Source organism: Gorilla gorilla, chromosome 6, assembly GCF_029281585.2.
Source record: "Gorilla gorilla gorilla isolate KB3781 chromosome 6, NHGRI_mGorGor1-v2.1_pri, whole genome shotgun sequence".
Taxonomy (NCBI): Eukaryota; Metazoa; Chordata; class Mammalia; order Primates; family Hominidae; genus Gorilla; species Gorilla gorilla.
In genome coordinates this window covers 137,644,149-137,662,756 of record NC_073230.2, presented here as the reverse complement: position 1 = coordinate 137,662,756, position 18,608 = coordinate 137,644,149, and the positions used below count along the sequence as shown (strand labels likewise).

Below are 18,608 nucleotides of genomic sequence, written 5' to 3'. Positions count from 1 at the left end.
ATATTTATGAGAGTCTGAATTTACATGTTACTTTGTAGAATTCTACAAATCAACTTCATAATGCCCTCAACCCTACACAGGAAATATTATTTCTATCCTGTAGGTAAATGAAAATTGAGACATTGTCCCACGACTTTTTTGTCTTTTTTCTTTTTTTTTTGAGATGGTGTTTCATTCTTGTTGCCCAGGCTGGAGTGCAATGGAGAGTCTCTGCTCTCATTGCATGCAACCTCTGCCTCCTGGGTTCAAGCGATTCTCCTGTCTCAGCCTCCCAAGTAGCTGGGATTACAGGTGCCTGCCACCACACCTGGCTAATTTTTTTTGTATTTTTAGTAGAGACGGGGTTTCACCATGTTGGCCAGGCTGATCTCGAACTCCTGACCTCAGGTGATCTGCCCGCCTCAGCCTCCCAAAGTGCTGGGATTACAGGCATGAGCCACCGTGCCTGGCCTGTCACATGACTTTATAGGTGAAGCTTATTTCACTCTCAATTCTATTCTCACTGTACTATATTTAGATGCAAAAATCTAAAATAAATGCAAGCAAAACAAGTTCCACAGTATAGTAAAAGGATAATACACCACAATTACGCATAACTTACTCCAGAAACCTAAAAATGATTCAACATTAGCAAATCTACTAATGTAATTCATTACATTAACTTTAGGGAGGGATAAATTAAGATTCTTCCTGTTGGATACCAAAAAGGATATGCACACTGTTAGGCAACTCTTAAAAGACTGGAATTGGCAAGGCACGATGGCTCATGCCTGTAATCCCAGTACTTTGGGAGGCCAAGGCAGGCGGATCACTTGAGGTAAGGAGTTCAAGACCAGCCTGGCCAACGTGGTGAAACCCATCTCTACTAAAAATACAAAAATTATCCAGGCGTGGTGGTGGGCACCTGTAATCCAAGATACTCGGGAGGCTAAGGCAGAAGAATCGCTTAAACCCAGGAGGCGGAAGTTGCAGTGAGCCCAGATTGCGCCACTGCACTCCAGCCTGGGTAACAGAGCGCGACTCTATCTCAAAAAAAAAAAAAAAAAAAAAAAAGACTGGAATTATCCACTTTTAATGCAATGAAAGAGTATGTTTTTCAAAAATTAAAATATCATAATTAATGGTGCTAAGACTGGAGACCCTTTCATTAAAGCTAGAAAACAAGACAAAAGTAACACATTCTCATATTAAACGTTATTATGAAAGTTTCAGCCAATGTAAAAAAGAAAAAAAAGACGTAAAAATATTACAAATTAAAGATTTTTAGTGTCATTTTTGGATGATATAACCATTCACAAAGGAAACCAAGCAAATCAATGGAAAAATTACTATAACAATTAAAAGGAGTTCAGTAAGATGGCCAAATACAAAATAAATACACTAAAATTGATAGCTTCCCCAACTGATTTTAATCAGAGCATGTAGCAGAAGGAAAAGCAGATTCAAAGTAGCAAACAAAAATCTGTAAAATACTTGAAAGCAAACTTAAGAAACATGCAGAACAACTATGAAGAAAAACTATACAGCTTCACAGATGAATATAAAAGATGATCTAAGTTAAACGGTAATATCATGTTCCTGGGTTCAGATTCTACAAACATCAAATTTCTCTAAAACCCAAGTTTAATGTTTTTAATTTTGTGTTTGGCCTTTTTCTCTTCCAAGGGATAGTCTTATGGTGGTATAGTGGTCATCTAGGTTCTCTCTCATGCTTTCTTGGGCAGTTGTTTTTGGAGAATTTCACAATAAATTCTAAAGTTCACTTAAAAAAATAATCATAATCAGCCACATAATTTTTCAGAAAAAGTATCAGGGAAACGACCAGATATTGAAACATACTACAATGTTACATTAACTAAAACAGTATCATACAGATACAGAAGCAGACAGATCGACCAGTGGCACAGAATACAGAATTCAGAAACAGATCTATATAATATAGATATATAAGTTGTGATTAATGTGCATTTCATATTAGCGGGAACTTATTAAAAAGATGGTAGGACATTTGTGCAGATATTAGAAAAAAAGGGAAAAGTAGATTCCTACCTTTTATCACATATAAAAAATTACAAGAAGAAAAAATAAACAAATGCTTTTAGAATTTTCCAGTGGTAAAGGACTTTTTAAACATGACATTAAAAATATAAACCATGGGCGGGGCACAGTGGCTCATGCCTGTTATCCCAGCACTTTGGGAGGCGGTGATGGGCAAATCACTTGAGGTCAGGAGTTTGAGACCAGCCTGGCCAACATGGCAAAATCCTGTCTCTACTAAAAATACAAAAATTAGCTGGGCATGGTGGCACATGCCTGTAGTCCCAGCTACTCGGGAAGCTGAGGCATGAGAATCACTTGAACCCGGGAGGCAGAGGCTGGCAGTGAACCAAGATCACATCACTGCACTCCAGCCTGGGCTACACAGCAAGACCCTGTCTCAAAAAAAAATTACACACACACACAACCCATATAGCAGGGTGTGAAAAAATTGGTACTCTCAAACTGCTAATAACCTTCTAGCAATTTATGTGATGACATTTTTAAATGATCATATTCTGACCTGGGAATTACAATTAGGGGATTTATCTGGGAAAAATGCATAAGTTAATAAGTATGTATAAGGATGTTCATTACAGCACTATTTATAGAATACAAATGCTTACAAGATACTGGTTAAATAAACTAATACAATGGAAATAAGAAAACCTATTATATAAACATACATGTATATCTCAAAAAGTCTAGAAATATTTGCCCACCATACTCCCTAATAACAGTTCTTTTGGAGGGAATTTTTTATTTCACCATTTCTGAATTGTTGAACTTTCATAATCCGCATGAATAAAGGAAATAATTTTCCTTAATCAGGAATAATTCTTTAACATTTTCATGTCAAAAAAATAAAAGTAAAATGATCCTGACAAAGAAATTAGTTTTTGAATCTATGGGTAGAGTCCTACCCCAGCAAATGTAACAGTTTAAACCCAGGCTCCAGAACACCTGTGATACTCATTGATGACAACATTCTCACTGCATGGGAGAATGAGCTGCAACAGTAAAATTAAACCTTCTGCCATATATTCAATAAATACCTGCCAAGGATTGAAAGATTTTAAAAACATTTCTGTAAATATCCTATGTAGGCTATAGCCTTTCCTGTTTGAACCAACCTCTCCCTGGGGAGCGGGGGAAACTATACAGATAGGATAAAATATGGGCGAACAACAACAACAACAAAAAAACATTAAAAGCATTGAAGAGTTGATAAAGTATTAGGGATCTGCCACGGCAAAATCTAAGGGAAATTAGGAACATAAGACAGGTAAAAGAAGCACCAAAGCCACATATGGCCTAAGGGCACCTGCAGATCTTGAATTTCCATTTTCAGGGCAACATGGTATCAAGTAGATAGTCACAGACCAAAGCCCACCCAAGGGAGAGGGTTCAATAGGAAACCCTTCCCACTTCAAGCTGGGCCTCCAAAGAGCTACCTACATTCTCAAGGAAAGGGTAAACCAGAACAAAAATTACCCCCACCCTCAGATGGCTGCCAGGAAGTTGCCTTGGCAGTGTAAGAGTTGGGGGTTCTCTTGAGAAATGTTGACACAATCCAAATCAATTTTCCTAGTAGTTGAAATAAGCAAACAAAATAAACAAACTAAATATAAGCCATAAATTCACTAAAGTGGTATATAAAAGAGGTAAAATCTCCGGGAACTCGGAAGGAGCAAATAAAAATTTTCCCTGGAGTAACACATCTTCATTCATCCTAGATCTTGAAGAAACCCCCCAAAAAATTTTTCAAGAACAATGAGGAGTACACAGTTAAAAAACAAAGCATAAAAGAAATAAAGCCATGAACAACAACTAAGAAAAACAAGAGACACCAGAAACAGATTCATAAAAGCTTCAGATGCTAGAATTATCAAACAGATTATAAAATAATTGTGTCTACCATATTTTAAAAAATAAAAGACAGGCTTGAAAATATCTGCAGGAAATGTAATTCTTTTTCTTCAAAAGGCAGTAACCAATTCAATAGGGTAATAGCAAATTAGAAACAATAAAACAGGATCTGGGAACTGAAAGGCAAGAAGAAATTATCCATGATGGAGTATATAAAGACAAGAAGAACAAAAATACAAAAAAAGAAGTCAAAAGCCATGGTAATAAAATTAGAAAGTATAATGTATGGTTAATTAGAATTTCATAAGAGAAGGAAAAAAAGAACAAGTCAGAGATAATATTCAAAGAGACAATGGCTAATTATTCAGAACTGATGAAAGACACCAACCCACAAATTTCAGAAGTCCAAGAAATCACAAGCAAGAGAAATGAAATGACACATCATCATAAAACTACAGAACACCATAGCTAAAGACTTTTAAAGCAGCCAGGGGAAAAAAAGCAGATACCTTCAAAGAAACAACAGGCAAATGACAGCTGATTTCTTAATAGTAACAATGGAGGGTTAGAACATGGTAATGAATTACTGCTCAATTGTGTTAAAAGAAAAAAAAAAAAGAAAGCGAACCTAAAAATATACACAGCCAAAAATACCTTTCAGGAATAAGAGCAAAATAAAGTTATTTCAGTAAACAAAAACCTAGAGAGTTAATCCCTAGCAGATATATTCTAGAAGAATACTAAAGGAATACTTAGGCCGAAGGAAAGTGACCCCAGGTGGAAGGTGTAGGATGTAAAAAGGAAAGAAGTACAAAGAGGTAAATATACAGATAAACCTAAACGAACACTGATAGCACTGAACAATAATATTTTATGAGACCAAAAAAAGGCAAAATAAAAACATACACCACTACCACCAAATCAGTAGCAGAGTAAACAGTGTTCTGGGGACATGATTTTATTTGGTAGAGGATGAAGAAACAACTGACTTCAAATTTTGGCATGTGGTAATTTATTTTTATTTTTTCTTTTCTGGGGGTTTTGAGACAGGGTCTCACTCTATGCTCCAGGATGGAGCGCAGTGGTGTGATCATGGCTCGCTCCAGCCTCAACCTCCTAGGCTCAAGGAATCCTCTCGCCTCAGCCACCTGAGTAGCTGGGACTACAAGGTGCATGCCACCATGCCTGGCTAATTTTTAAATGCTGTTTTTTGTTTGTTTGTTTGTTTCTGAGACAGAGTCTCGCACTGTCACCCAGGCTAGAGTGCAGTGGTGCGATCTCGGTTCGCTGCAACCTCTGCCTCCTGGGTTCAAGAGATTCTCCTGCCTCAGCCTCCTGAGTGGCAGGGATTACAGGCACCTGCCACCAAGCCCAGCTAAGTTTTTGTATTTTTAGTAGAGACAGGGTTTCACCACGTTGGCCAGGCTGGTCTCGAACTCCTGACCTCATGATTTGCCTGCCTCGTACAGACAGGTATCTCACTATATTGCTTAGGCTGGTCTCGAACTCCTGAGCTCGAGTAATCCTCTCATGTGGGTCCCCAGGTCTCCCAAAGTGCTAGGATTACAGGTGTGAGACACCACGCCCGGCCGTATGTGGTACTTTCTAAGAGAAACACCAAAGACAGCCTAGCTACTAGCAGAGGAGGAAAACAGAAAATGACTTAAAAAAAAAAAAATTCAATTTGAACGAAAGCAAGAAATTAAAGAAAAAGGAACACAGAACAGGCAGGATAAATAAAAAACACATTAAACAATGATATATCTAAACTGAATGTAGTGGTAATTATATTGAATATAAATAGAATAATAAAAAATTTTTGACTTAAGAGAAAAAAATCTAATTATATGGTATTTGCCAAAGATAGAAAACATAACAATGCAAATTTGACAGTATTAAGAATGGAAATAGTTATACCTCACAATGGTTTGGATATATTAAATATCAGATAAACCATATTTAAAGCAAAGGGCTTCAGCCAGGCTCGGGGGCTCACACCTGTAATCCCAATACTTTGGGAGGCCAAGGCAGGCAGATCACTTGAGGCCAGGAGTTCCAGACCAGCCTGGCCAACATGGAGAAAACCCAACTAAAAATACAAAAAGATTATCTAGGCATGGTGATGCATGCCTGTAATCCCAGGTATTTGGGAGGCTTAGGCACAAGAATCACTTGAACCCAGGAGGCGGAGGTTGTAGTGAGCCGAGATTGTGCACTGAATTCCAGCCTGGGCAACAGAGCGAGAACCTGTCTCAAAAATAAAAATTAAAATTAAAAAATAAAGCAAAGAGCTTTAAAGAGATGAAGAGTCATAATACATAAAACAAAATTTAATATAAATATAAGAAGAAACAGCCAACTTCCACAATCACAGCGAGAGATATGAATATACACACCGCTCTTAATAATTGATAGAACAGCCAAAAATAAAAATACCTAAGATTTAAACACTGAGTTTACCTACTGGCAAAACTAAACTATTTTGTTTATGGATTCATACATGGATAGTTTAAACTACATGAAAACGAAAATGATTACCACAAAAACTAGCCAAGTGATCACTTCTAGGGTAGTGGGAGTTGTGATCAGGGAACAGCATGTAGGTTTCCAGCTGCTGGAAATAGTCTACCTTCCTATGTAACAATTACATAGAGTTAACTTTATAGTGATTTTCTGGGAGCTTTTTTGTGAAGGACCAGATAGAAATATTTTAGGTTTTGCAGGCCACATCAGTCTCTGTCATATATCCTTCGTTTCTAAAACCTTTTAAAAATCTAAAAATCATTCCGAGCTTGCCAGGCGCCGTGGCTCACGCCTGTAATTCCAGCACTTTGGGAGGCTGACACGGGTGGATTACTTGAAGTCAGGAGTTAGAGGCCAGCCTGGCCAACATGGCGAAACCTCGTCTCTACTAAAAACACAAAAATTAGCCAGGCATGGTGGTGCACACCTGTAATCCCAGCTACTCAGGAGGCTGAGGCAGGAGAATCGCTTGAACCCGGGAGGCTGAGGTTAGGGGTGAGCCAAGATTGCACCACTGCACTCCAGCCTGGGGGATAGAGTGAGACTTATTATATTGTCTCCAAAAATAAAATAAATTAAAATGAAATAAATTTAAAAAAATAAAAATCATTCCTAGCTTGCCAGCTGTGACCTTCTGCCAACTCCTGCATGAAAACTTTCATGTTTTACATACTTTATTTTTTATATTTAACACAAATACAAAATAATCTTTTATAGGAAAAAAGGTGAAAACAACTTTTTATCCATCTATTCTTCCCTGTCAGCACAATTTTGAACACCTATTGTGTCCCAAGTACTGTTTTGGATGCTGGAGACTGAAAATGAAGTAAGACATTATTGCTTACATGTCAAGTGGGGGAAATTAGTTTAAAAGTTACACCTTTATGTAACAAGAGACAGCAGTAAACAAAGCAAAGCAAAATCCCCATTCTTATGAGATTAACATTCTAGGCTGGGCGCGGTGACTCATGCCTGTAATCCCAACACTTTGGGAGGCCGAGGCGGGCAGATCACGAGGTCAAGAGATCGAGACCATCCTGGCCAACATGGTGAAACCCCGTCTCTACTAAAAATACAAAAATTAGCTGGGCGTGGTGGCGCCTGTCTGTAGTCCCAGCTACTCGGGAGGCTGAGTGACAGAGCAAGACTGTCTCAAAAAAAAAAAAATTATATATATATGGCAAGGATGGCACGGTAATAGCCAAAACTTCTTAGTTGTTTTCGTAAGTTTAACTTATGTTTTCATAAGTGCTTTAATAATTACAATAATCCTAATGAAGGTTTTTATGAGACAGTAGAGGGGGAGAAAGTACATTTTAAAATACTTTAACAATACAGAAGCCTAAATCGCTTAGGAAATGAGTACTATTACACAACTCTACCAAGGCAAAGAAAAACAACTTTCCTAAAAATCAGTGATCTAAAATAAAAACTTCTGTCCCAGAGACCCTGTCTCCCAAGATCCCAGAGGCAATACCTAAGGCATTAGGGGATAGAGCACACTCTTGAGTAAGAGGTCTTACACAGTATCAACAAATAATGCGAAGACACTGGAGCAAATAAACACAATCCTACGTTAGCTTACTCAGGAATTCTCAACCTTGGCACCACTGATATTTTGGACCAGGTAATTCTTTTTTTGCAGGGAGGCTGTCCTAACATTACAGAATGTTTACCAGCATCCCTGACTTCTGCCCAGTAGATGCCTATAGTGTCATCCCCATAACTCCGAGCAGTGACAACCAATAATGACTCCAGTTATTGACAAATGTCCCTGAGGGGCAAAACTGCCACCAACTGAGAACCATTTACTTAGGTATAATGTTTTTAAGACCTTCAGATCTCTCTTACAGGCTGGAAACATACCTATCACAAATCTGTATAGCATTAGTTTTTCTAGTATATTACTGAGTAAGCTCTGGAGGTAACTCAATTATGCCAGAAGCTGGTCAAATTTTAAAATAAAAATAAACCCTACAGGAACATACAAATTTGGCAAGGGAAAAAACCTAATGTTTCTATTGGAATCAATTCTTTGATAGACTACTGAGCTGTAGGATTAGAGGTAATTTATTATATAGAGATAATAGGATTGGCTCTTCTGTAAAAAGCTAATTTACTGATAACAGATTTGAATCAAAGTAAGGGATTCATAGGTAAAACTATGAACTTTTCTCCCTAATGCTTCATTCCCTGTGGGTAATTAATGAAAGAGAAACTTTGCTTGAGTGTTTCTGGGCATCTTGTCTCCTACAACAGGTGTCAAATTTCTCCAGATGAATGCTTACCGGTAAGGGATTGGATAAGGAATGTTGCGGTGAGGATCGTGCAACTGGTGGAACACTTCTGCCAGGGCTGGTTCCTGGCCCGCTTCCCCCAGCAAACTGGCCAACAGGGAAAAACGGATATGAATAATTCAAAACAGTACTATGCTTCAGATAAGGAGAGTAAAAGATTAATACACAAACAGATCTTAATTATATGGCCCCTTTAAGTTAACACATCTTACTTTAGAGAGAAAATGCCACACAAGTCAAATTCTGCTAATTTTTAATGAGATTTTTAAGAAGGAGATCCAGCAGAAATATACCAAGATATAAAGAAAACATGGCTAGAAAGCTGAAGGTATACATGATTTTGAAAGGACATGAGAGAAGAATGTTTTCCCTTCTTGTCTCAAAATACACGAAGCAGAAATGCAGTGGTGCAGTGGATGTTAGTGTCTTTAGTAACCACTAACGATGGGTCAGGGAACTCACTACATGTTCCACTGGACTAAAGGGAGGAGGACAAAAGAAGAGTCCAAGTCATTCCACCTCAATCTTTGTAAGACACAAAACCTCGTCTGGCCAAGAGAAAAATCACCTCATTTGTGAATTCTTATATCATCACAGACAAGACACATAATAAATTTAAATTTAGGAAGGCAGCAGCAGTTTTCTCTTATTGAGAGATGGGGCAGCATTAACTGATGAAGATGGGGAGAAAGGGAAGAAGAGTACAGTAAAGGCAAAACATTACTTTCTTTCTTTCTTTTTTTTTTTTTTTTTTTTGGAGACAGGGTCTCACTGTCACCCAGGCTGGAGTGCAGTAGATCATGGCTCACTGCAGCCTCGACTTCTCAGGCTCAAGTGATCCTCCCACCTCAGCCTCCCAAGTAGCCAGGACTATAAGTGTGTGCCACCACACCTGGCTAATTTTTTCTGTTTTTTGTAGAGACACGGTTTCCCCATGTTGCACAGGTTGGTCTCGAACTCCTGGGTTCAAGCGATCCTCCCATCTCGGCCTCCCAAAGTGTTGGGATTACAAGCATAAGCCACCTTGCCTGGCCAAAATATTACTTTCTAAAGCCTCAAATGAACACAAGGATTTAGGGTTTTTAAAAAAAATCACTATAGAGATTTTTTGTTTTGTTTTGTTTTTTTGTTTTTTCAAAAAATGTAACTTACCTCAAAGTAATCACTAATTTTATGTCCCCTAGGAGTGCCTTTCCCTGAAAATGAAACCAAAGTAAATACAGTTTTTCCAATACACACATAAACCATCATTCACTAAAATGTACTATACATTCAGTAACTACATACATTGCTATAAACCCAAGCGTCAGCTTTACTTGTAACAAATGAGCCAAAATACCTTAGCCTAAGAACAGACTATTTCCTCCATAAAATAAAGGACTGAACAAGCAGTGAAAGGAAGAATTTTTCACAGGTTTAAGATTCTGTAATTTTTCTTGTTACTTTGGGAGAATTTTGCTCCCAAAGACAAAATGAATTATCTGTAGATTTTAAAAGATAAGAAGGATGCAACAAGACTGGGCTTTCTATTCCTTAGAATGGGAGAAAAAAAAGCCAAGCCATTTTTTCTTTCTTTGATTATATAAAGATATTTGGCATTATAACCATCATGTTTACAGATTTATCCCAGTGGGTTCCAATATTCAACTAAACAACTGCCATGGAAGAGCAGTAGGCAGAAAGGACAGTAATGTAAATGAAGCACTTTCAGCTGGCTGTCATTAACAAATCACTGATCTAACAAAAGACAGAGTTAAAACTCTGACATAACCTCTTTTTTGTACAATATATGCTTGGTGTAAAGAAAAACCTGTGGTTAATAAGATTGTTAGCTTACAACAGGGAAAACAAAGAGTCCCCGAAGAACTAACACTGTTTTGTCAGGTGTATATCAAATGGCAAGTCTGTAATAAACAGTCTGATATTCCCTTAAGATACACAAACCTCCTTTATCAGGAATCCCTGTGTACAAACTAATTATTTAGTATGAGTTAGAAAATTCTATCTAAGTACATTACAATTGAGTACTTTTGTTGATACGAAATTATTACTACCTTGGCTAGTTTCATATGGTTCAGCTTTTCTTTTCCGATTTCGCTGGTCATTCTGCTTTTTCTCGGGAGTCTGTTAAATACCTTGTAAGTCACAATTAGCATTTTGGTAAATTTTTCACGTTAGGAAAAACAGTGAGTATACACAAAATATTGAATATATAAACAGATATAACTGGCCCACAGAAGTCCTGAATCACTGTCTTCCTCTTAAAACCAAGTATAACAAAGAGTATTAGGGTCTAGAATCAAACCATCCACACAATTTTTGGCAAACTGCTTAAAATATCAGAGCTTGAGTTTATTCATCTGTAAATCAGAGCTGCTACAAAACTTTCATAAGATATTTAATAGAGCACAAATGTAGGACAAATGTCCACCATATGTTAAGTTCTCAGAAAACTGCTGTTACACTACTTCTACTTTAAATCCAATCTTTTTTCCAAAAAGGAGAGATCTGCAAAGTACAAAGTAGGTGGCTACAGACTTACACTTAGACCCATCTACAGGCAGCTAGGTTATACGCCAAATAAAAAAAAAAATCTCATGCATGAGGGCTGTGAATAGTTAAGCAAATGAATAAAAAATCTTCACCAGGCACTGTGGCTCATGTCTGTAATCCCAGCACTTCGGAGGCTGAGGTGGGAGGATGGCTTGAGTTCCAGACCAGCCTGGGCAACACAGCGAGGCCCCGCCTCCAAAAATATTTTTAAAAATTAGCCAGGCATAGTAGCACCTAGCTACTCAGGAGGCTGAGACAGGAGGACTGCTTGAGTTCAGGAGTGTCAGGTTACAATGAGCTATGATTGCACCACTGCACTCCAGCCTGCATGACAGAGCGAGGCCATGTCTCAAAAAAAGTTGTAAAAGTAAAATCAGTCAATCAATTTTATTTTCCATTTAAACAGGAACAATATTGCAAATTTCTATCCTTTACTGATGGCAACTATGCAAAAATTTTAAGACATGTAAGATCCACACATGATTATAATAAAAACCCGTGAGGGCCACATCATAACCGTACGTATGCAAAGAGCACACAACTCCAAGGGGAGCAATTTACACACAGTCTAACAGCACCCAGGGAGTTAATTAAGCAGTGCTATCTTTTCTGTGAGATGGGGGTCTCACTCTGTCCCCCAGGATGGAGTGCAATGGTGCCATCACAGCTCACTGCAGCCTCATTCTCTCGGGTGCAAACGATCTTCCCACCTCCAAGTAGCTGGGGCCACAGGTGTGCACCACCACACCCTGCTAAGTTTTTTTGTAGAAACGAGTTCTCACTATGTTGCCCAGGCTGGTCTCCAACTCCCAGCCTCAAGCTATCTGCCCGCCTCAGCCTCCCAAAGTGCTGGGATTATAGCCTTGAGCCACCAAACCTGGCCCAAAAGTACAAGTATGAAAAGTCCTGCCATGAACATAGCTTCTTACCTCTACTCCTTTATCACTCAAGGATCTGACGCTACACAAGCTCTGGTTGGAAGACTCACTATTAAGTGGTCCCTGAAAGAAAAAAAAAATCATAAATAAATAAATTTTAATCCTAAGAGGATAGCAAAACTGAAGAAGCAGACTGATGATTTTTTTTTTTTTTTCAGACAGAGTTTCACTGTTGTCACCCCGGCTGGAATGCAATGGCGTGATCTCGGCTCACTGCAACCTCTGCCTCCTGGGTTCAAGTGATTCTCCCACCTCAGCCTCTCGAGTAGCTGGGATTACAGGTGCCCACCACCACGCCCGGCTGATTTTTGTATTTTTAGTAGAGATGGGGTTTCACCATGTTGGCCAGGCTGGTCTCGGTCTCCTGACCTCAGGTGATCCGCCTGTCTTGACCTCCCAAAGTGCTGGGATTACAGTTGTGAGCCACCGCGCCCATCCCTGAGGGCTCTCTTTATTCCTGGGAAGAATGCGACTTCAGCGTTTCTCATCTTGCCCCGACTTTTCTGTTGCTGAGGCTGTCTCAGGCAAGTACTCTCAGAGGCAGGGGCTCCCTTCTTCTGTCAATCCCTACTTGTGGAAAAGGGGCTCTTTCATAGGCATGACACACTGAGAATACTGGGAATCCAATGACCCTTTCTACCAGCTCATGGGACAGTGGTTCCACAACAGGAGAGACAAGCCAAGAGGACCCCAGGCTGCTGACCTGCCCCATACCCTCCTAGAGCTGGGGTAGCATTCACAGAAAAGCTTGCCATTGTCCCCACCTAGTTTACCACTAGAACCCTGGCTCAGATACTTTGCCTAAGGGAAGAAGCAGGAACACAGAGTGTCTCAAATGACCTAACTTCACTTGCAAGAGTGTGACAAGTTTCAGTCTAAGGGTGTTCCCAAAAACAATAGGGGTTGTGGTACTAGGCAAGTGGAAAGAGGTTCCTGGATGTAACGAAGATACAGCCTAGACTGTAGACTGGCTAGTTTGTAGGAGAGACCCAGGGCATAAAACAGCCACAAGGAGCCTTCCTTTTATAACTGACTAGTTCAGCAAGGTTGTAGAATACAAGACTGATACACAAAAATCCATTTTTTTATACTTGCAATGAACAATCTGAAAATGAAGAAAATAATTCCATACACAGAAGCATCAAGAGGAAGAAATAATTTTATATTATAAACAATAATGATTTATTATTGTTTCGCCATGTTGGCCAGGCTGGTCTTGAACCCCTGACCTCAGGTGATCCACCCGCCTCCGCCTCCCAAAGTGCTGGGATTAAAGATGTGAGCCACCGCACCCGGCCCCAGCTGACTTCTTTGTAGAAACTGGTAGGCAAATTCTAACATGCATATGGAATTGCTAGGAACCAATCCTGAAAAAGTAGGAAGGTTCATACTTCATCACCTAAAAACAAAGCCACAGTAATCAAGACAGTACAGTACTAGCATAAGGTTAGATCAATGGAATAGAACTGAGAGTCCAGGAATAAATCCATAATTGTGGTCAAATGATTTTTGACAAGGGTGCCAACACAATTCAACGAGGGAAAGAATAGTCTTTTCAGCAAATGGTGCCAGGAGTAGATAGCCACAGGCAAAACAATGAAGTTGTACCCTTCCTTCACATCAACATAAAAATTAACTCAAAACAGGCTGGGAGCAGTGGCTCACTCCTATAATCCCAGCACTCTGGGAGGCCAAGGTGGGTGGATCCCTTGAGCTCAGGAGTTAGAGACCAGCCTGGCCAACATGGTGAAACCCCATCTCTACCAAAAATACAAAAAATTAGTGAGGCATGGTGGTGTGCACCTGTGGTGCCAGCTACCTGGAGGCTGAGGTGGGCAGATCGCTTGAGCCCGAGAAGCAGAGGTTGCAGTGAGCCAAGATCGCGCCACCGTACATTGCACTCCAGCCTGGGTGACAGAGCCAACACCTTGTCTCAAAACAAAACAGTTATGAGTAAAATAAAAACACGTTTATTACTTAATTTTAAAAGCAATTTTTCCTATTTTTATGTTACTGCTGATATACAGAAATTATTAATTTTCATGGTTTTTATTTAGCCAGTCACTTTACTGAATTGTTCTTCTTAATCATTTTCAGTCTTTTCCTTTCTTTCTTTTCTTTTTTTTTTTTTTTTTGGAGACGGAGTCTTGCTCTGTAGCCCAGGCTGGAGTGCAAAGATGTGATATCAGCTCACTGCAACCCCTGCCTCCCAGATTCAAGCAATTCTCCCGCCTCAGCCTCCCACGTAGTTGGGATTACAAGCACACACCACCACATCTGGCTAATTTTTTTGTATTTTTAGTAGAGAAGGGGTTTCACCATGTTGGCCATGCTGGTCTGGAACTCCTGCCTTCAAGTGATCCGCCCACCTCAGACTCCCAAAGTGCTGGGATTATAGCCATGAGCCACTGCGTGTGGCCCAGTTTGTTCCTTTCCATTTAGTTGTCTAGGTATAAAATCATAGCATTTGTAAATAACAAGGTTTTATCTTCCTTTCTATAATTTATACCTCATTTGTTTTACATTTTACTGCATTGAATAAAACATGAAATAATAATCATAGAAAACATTTTTCCGTTCTTCATTTTCATGGTAACACTTCTAAAGCTTTACCATTAAAAACTATATTAACCCATTTATGCCCAAGGTTGCAAATTTTTTTCTGTGAAAAATCAGACCTTGGTGATGACCCTGAACAGTAGGATATCAATAACTCCCACAAGCTTAGCAACCCAATAATGAAACACTAAGCATAAATGGGCTAAGACCCCAAACGGACAAAACAATCTTGAAAAAGAACTAAGTTGGAGGTCCCACACTTCCTGATTTCAAAACTTACTACATGCCAGGCGCAATGGCTCATGCCTGTAATCCCAGCACTTTGGGAGGCCGAGACAGGCGGATCACCTGAGGTCAGGAGTTCCAAGACCAGCCTGGCCAACATGGTGAAACCCCATCTATACTAAAATTACAAAACATAGTCGGGCGGGATGGTGCACACCTATAGTCCCAGCTACTCGGGAGACTGAGGCAGGACAATTGCTTGCACCTGGGAGGTGAACGTTGCAGTGAGCTGAGATTGCACCACTGCATTCCGGCCTGGGCAACAAAGTGAGACTCGGTCTCAAAAAATAATAATAATAATACATTTTTAAAAATTCGGCCGGGCGTGGTGGCTCACACCTGTAATCCCAGCACTTTGGGAGGCCGAGGCGGGCGGATCACAAGGTCAGGAGATCGAGACCATGGTGAGACCCCGTCTCTACTAAAAATACAAAAAATTAGCTGGGTGCAGTGGCGGGCGCCTGTAGTCCCAGCTACTCGGGAGGCTGAGGCAGAAGAATGGTGTGAACCCGGAAGGCGGAGCTTGCAGTAAGCCGAGATCGCACCACTGCACTCCAGCCTGGGCGACAGAGCGAGACTCCGTCTCAAAAAAAAATAATAAATAAATAAATAAATAATAAAAAATTACAAAGCTATAGTAATCAAAACATCGTGGTATTGGCATTAAAGACAGACATATATCAATGGAAAAGAATGGACAGCCAGAAGGAAATCCTCACATACATGGTCAAATGATTTTTGATAAGGTGCCAAGGCTATTCAATGGTGAAGGTCAATTTTTTCAAAACCTGGTGCTGGAGGCTGGCGCGGTGGCTCACGCCTGTAATCCCAGCACTTTGGGAGGGTGAGGCGGGCGGATCACTTGAGGTCAGGAGTTTGAGACCAGTCTGGCCAACATGGCGAACCCAACCTCTACTAAAAATAGAAAAATTAGCTGGGCATGGTGACACATGCCTGTAATCCCAGCTACTCGGGTGGCTGAGGCACGAGAATCACTTGAACCTGCAAGGTTGAGGTTGCAGTGAGCTGAGATTACTGCCAGTGCACTCCAGCCTGGACGACAGAGCGAGACGGTCTCAAAAAATGGTGCTGGAGAAACTGGATATGTACATGCAAATGAAATGAAAGTTGGACCATTACTACATGCAAAAATTAACTCAAAACACATCAAAGACCTCAACATAAGAACTAAAACTAGCTTTCCAGCCCCGGCCCCGGACCCTGCAGCCGCAGAGATGTTGATGCCTAAGAAGAACCGGATTGCCATTTATGAACTCCTTTTTAAGGAGGGAGTCATGGTGGCCAAGAAGGATGTCCACATGCCTAAGCACCTGGAGCTGGCAGACAAGAATGTGCCCAACCTTCATGTCATGAAGGCCATGCAGTCTCTCAAGTCCCGAGGCTACGTGAAGGAACACTTTGCCTGGAGACATTTCTACTGGTACCTTACCAATGAGGGTATCCAGTATCTCCGTGATTACCTTCATCTGCCCCCGAGATTGTGCCTGCCACCCTACCCCGTAGCCGTCCAGAGACTGGCAGGCCTTGGCCTAAAGGTCTGTATGTGAGGAGTGCTGTGCTACCTGGAGCCGACAAGAAAGCCAAGGCTGGGGCTGGGTCAGCAACCGAATTCTAGTTTAGAGGCGGATTTGGTCGTGGATGTGGTCAGCCACCTCAGTAAAACTGGAGAGGATTCTTTTGCATTGAATAAACTTACAGCCAAAAAAAAAAAAAGAACTAAAACTATAATCAACTCTTACAAGAAAACAGGGAGAGCCGGGCGTGGTGACTCACGCCTGTAATCCCAGCACTTTGGGAGGCCAAGGTGAGCGGATCACCTGAGTTCAGGAGTTTGAGACCAGCCTGGCCAACATGATGAAACCCCATTTCTACTAAAACTACAAAAATTAGCTGGGCATGGTGGCGGGCGCCTGTAATTCCAGCTACTTGGGAGGCTGAGGCAGGAGAATCACTTGAACCCGGGAGGAGGAGTTTGCAGTGAGCTGAAATCGTGGCACTGCACTCCAGCCTGTGCTACAGAGACTCCATCTCAAAAAAAAGAAAAAAAAAAAAAAAAGAAGAAGAAGAAAACAGGGAGAAAGTGTTACAGCATTGAATTTAGCAATGATTTCTCGAATGTGACACCAAAAGCAGAGATAAAAACAGTAAAAATACATAAAATAGACATCAAAATTTAAAATCTGTGCATTAAGTGACACAATCAACAGAATAAAAAGGAAACCCATGGAATGGGAGAAAATACTTGTAATTTATATATATGGTAAGGCATTAATAACCCAAATATATGAATAACTGCTACAACTCAACAACAACAAAATAAACAACCCAATGAAAAAATGGGCAAAGGACTTGAACAGATATTTCTCCAAAGATACAAAAATGGCCAACGACCACATGAAAAGATGCTCAAAATCACTAATTTTAGGAAACTGCAACTCACAAAAAGACACCGCCTCACATCCATTGAGGTGACCACTACCAAGAAAACAAAAAACCAACCAACCCTACAAAATAACCAAAGTATTGGTGAGGATATGGAGTAACTGGAATACTTGCACACTGTTGATGGGAATGTAAAAAAATGGTGTAGCCACTATGGAAAACTATGGCAGTTCCTCAAAAACAGAATTATCACATGATACAACAATTCCATTTCTGGGAATATACCCAGAAGAGTTGAAAGCAGGGACTCAAAGAGATAGCTGTGCAACCACGTTCACGGCAGTATTATTCACAATAGCCAAAAGGTGGAAGCAACTCAAATATCCATCAACAAATGAATGGATAAACAAAATGTGGTGTATACATGAAATTCTACATTCTACAATATGGATAAACCCTGAGAGCATTATGCTAAGTGAATAAGCCAGTCACAAGAAGACAAATACTTTGTGATTCCACTTAGATGAGGCACCTATAATAGTCAAATTCATAGAGTCAGAAAGTAGAATGGTAGCTGCCAGGGGTTGGGGAGGAAGGTGGATATGAGGAGTTGTTTAATGGGCATTTCAGTTTTCATTTTCCTAGGTAAAAAAAGTTCTGGAGATTGGATGCAAACAATATGAATGTATTTACTACTGAACTGTACACTTAAAAATGGTTAAGATGGTGGGCCGGGCACGGTGGCTCAGGGCTGGGCGCGGTGGCTCACGCCTGTAATCCCAGCACTTTGGGAGGCCAAGGCAGGTGGATCACGTGAGGCCAGGAGTTTGAGAGAAGCCTGGCCAACATGGCGAAACCCCATCTCTACTAAAAATACAAAAATTAGCCGGGTGTGGTGGCGGGTGCTTGTAATCCCAGCTACTCAGGAGGCTGAGGCAGGAGAATGGTTTGAACCCGGTAGGCAGAGGTTGCACTGAGCCAAGATCGCACCACTGCACTCCAGCCTGGGCAACAAGGGCAAAACTCCATCTCAAAAAAAAAAAAAAAAAGGTTAAGATGGTAAATTTTATGTTATGTGTATTTTACCACAATTAAAAAGTTTTTAAAACTGTATTGTTTTTAAAATTACAAAGTAGGAATGACT

At 40.3% G+C, this 18,608-nt stretch overlaps 1 protein-coding gene across 1 annotated transcript in view; it reads right to left on the bottom strand.

Annotated features, from left to right (window-relative positions):
- Nucleotides 1-18,608, bottom strand: part of LOC129534624 (collagen alpha-1(III) chain-like) — a 99,471-nt gene that overhangs the window by 29,295 nt on the left and 51,568 nt on the right. The window contains exons 6-9 of the mRNA XM_063708071.1: nucleotides 12,209-12,280; nucleotides 10,781-10,861; nucleotides 9,879-9,922; nucleotides 8,718-8,813 (exon numbers count right to left, since the gene is read on the bottom strand). Coding sequence (XP_063564141.1) covers nucleotides 8,718-8,813; nucleotides 9,879-9,922; nucleotides 10,781-10,861; nucleotides 12,209-12,280 — 293 coding nt within the window. The remainder of the gene's footprint in view (nucleotides 1-8,717; nucleotides 8,814-9,878; nucleotides 9,923-10,780; nucleotides 10,862-12,208; nucleotides 12,281-18,608) is intronic.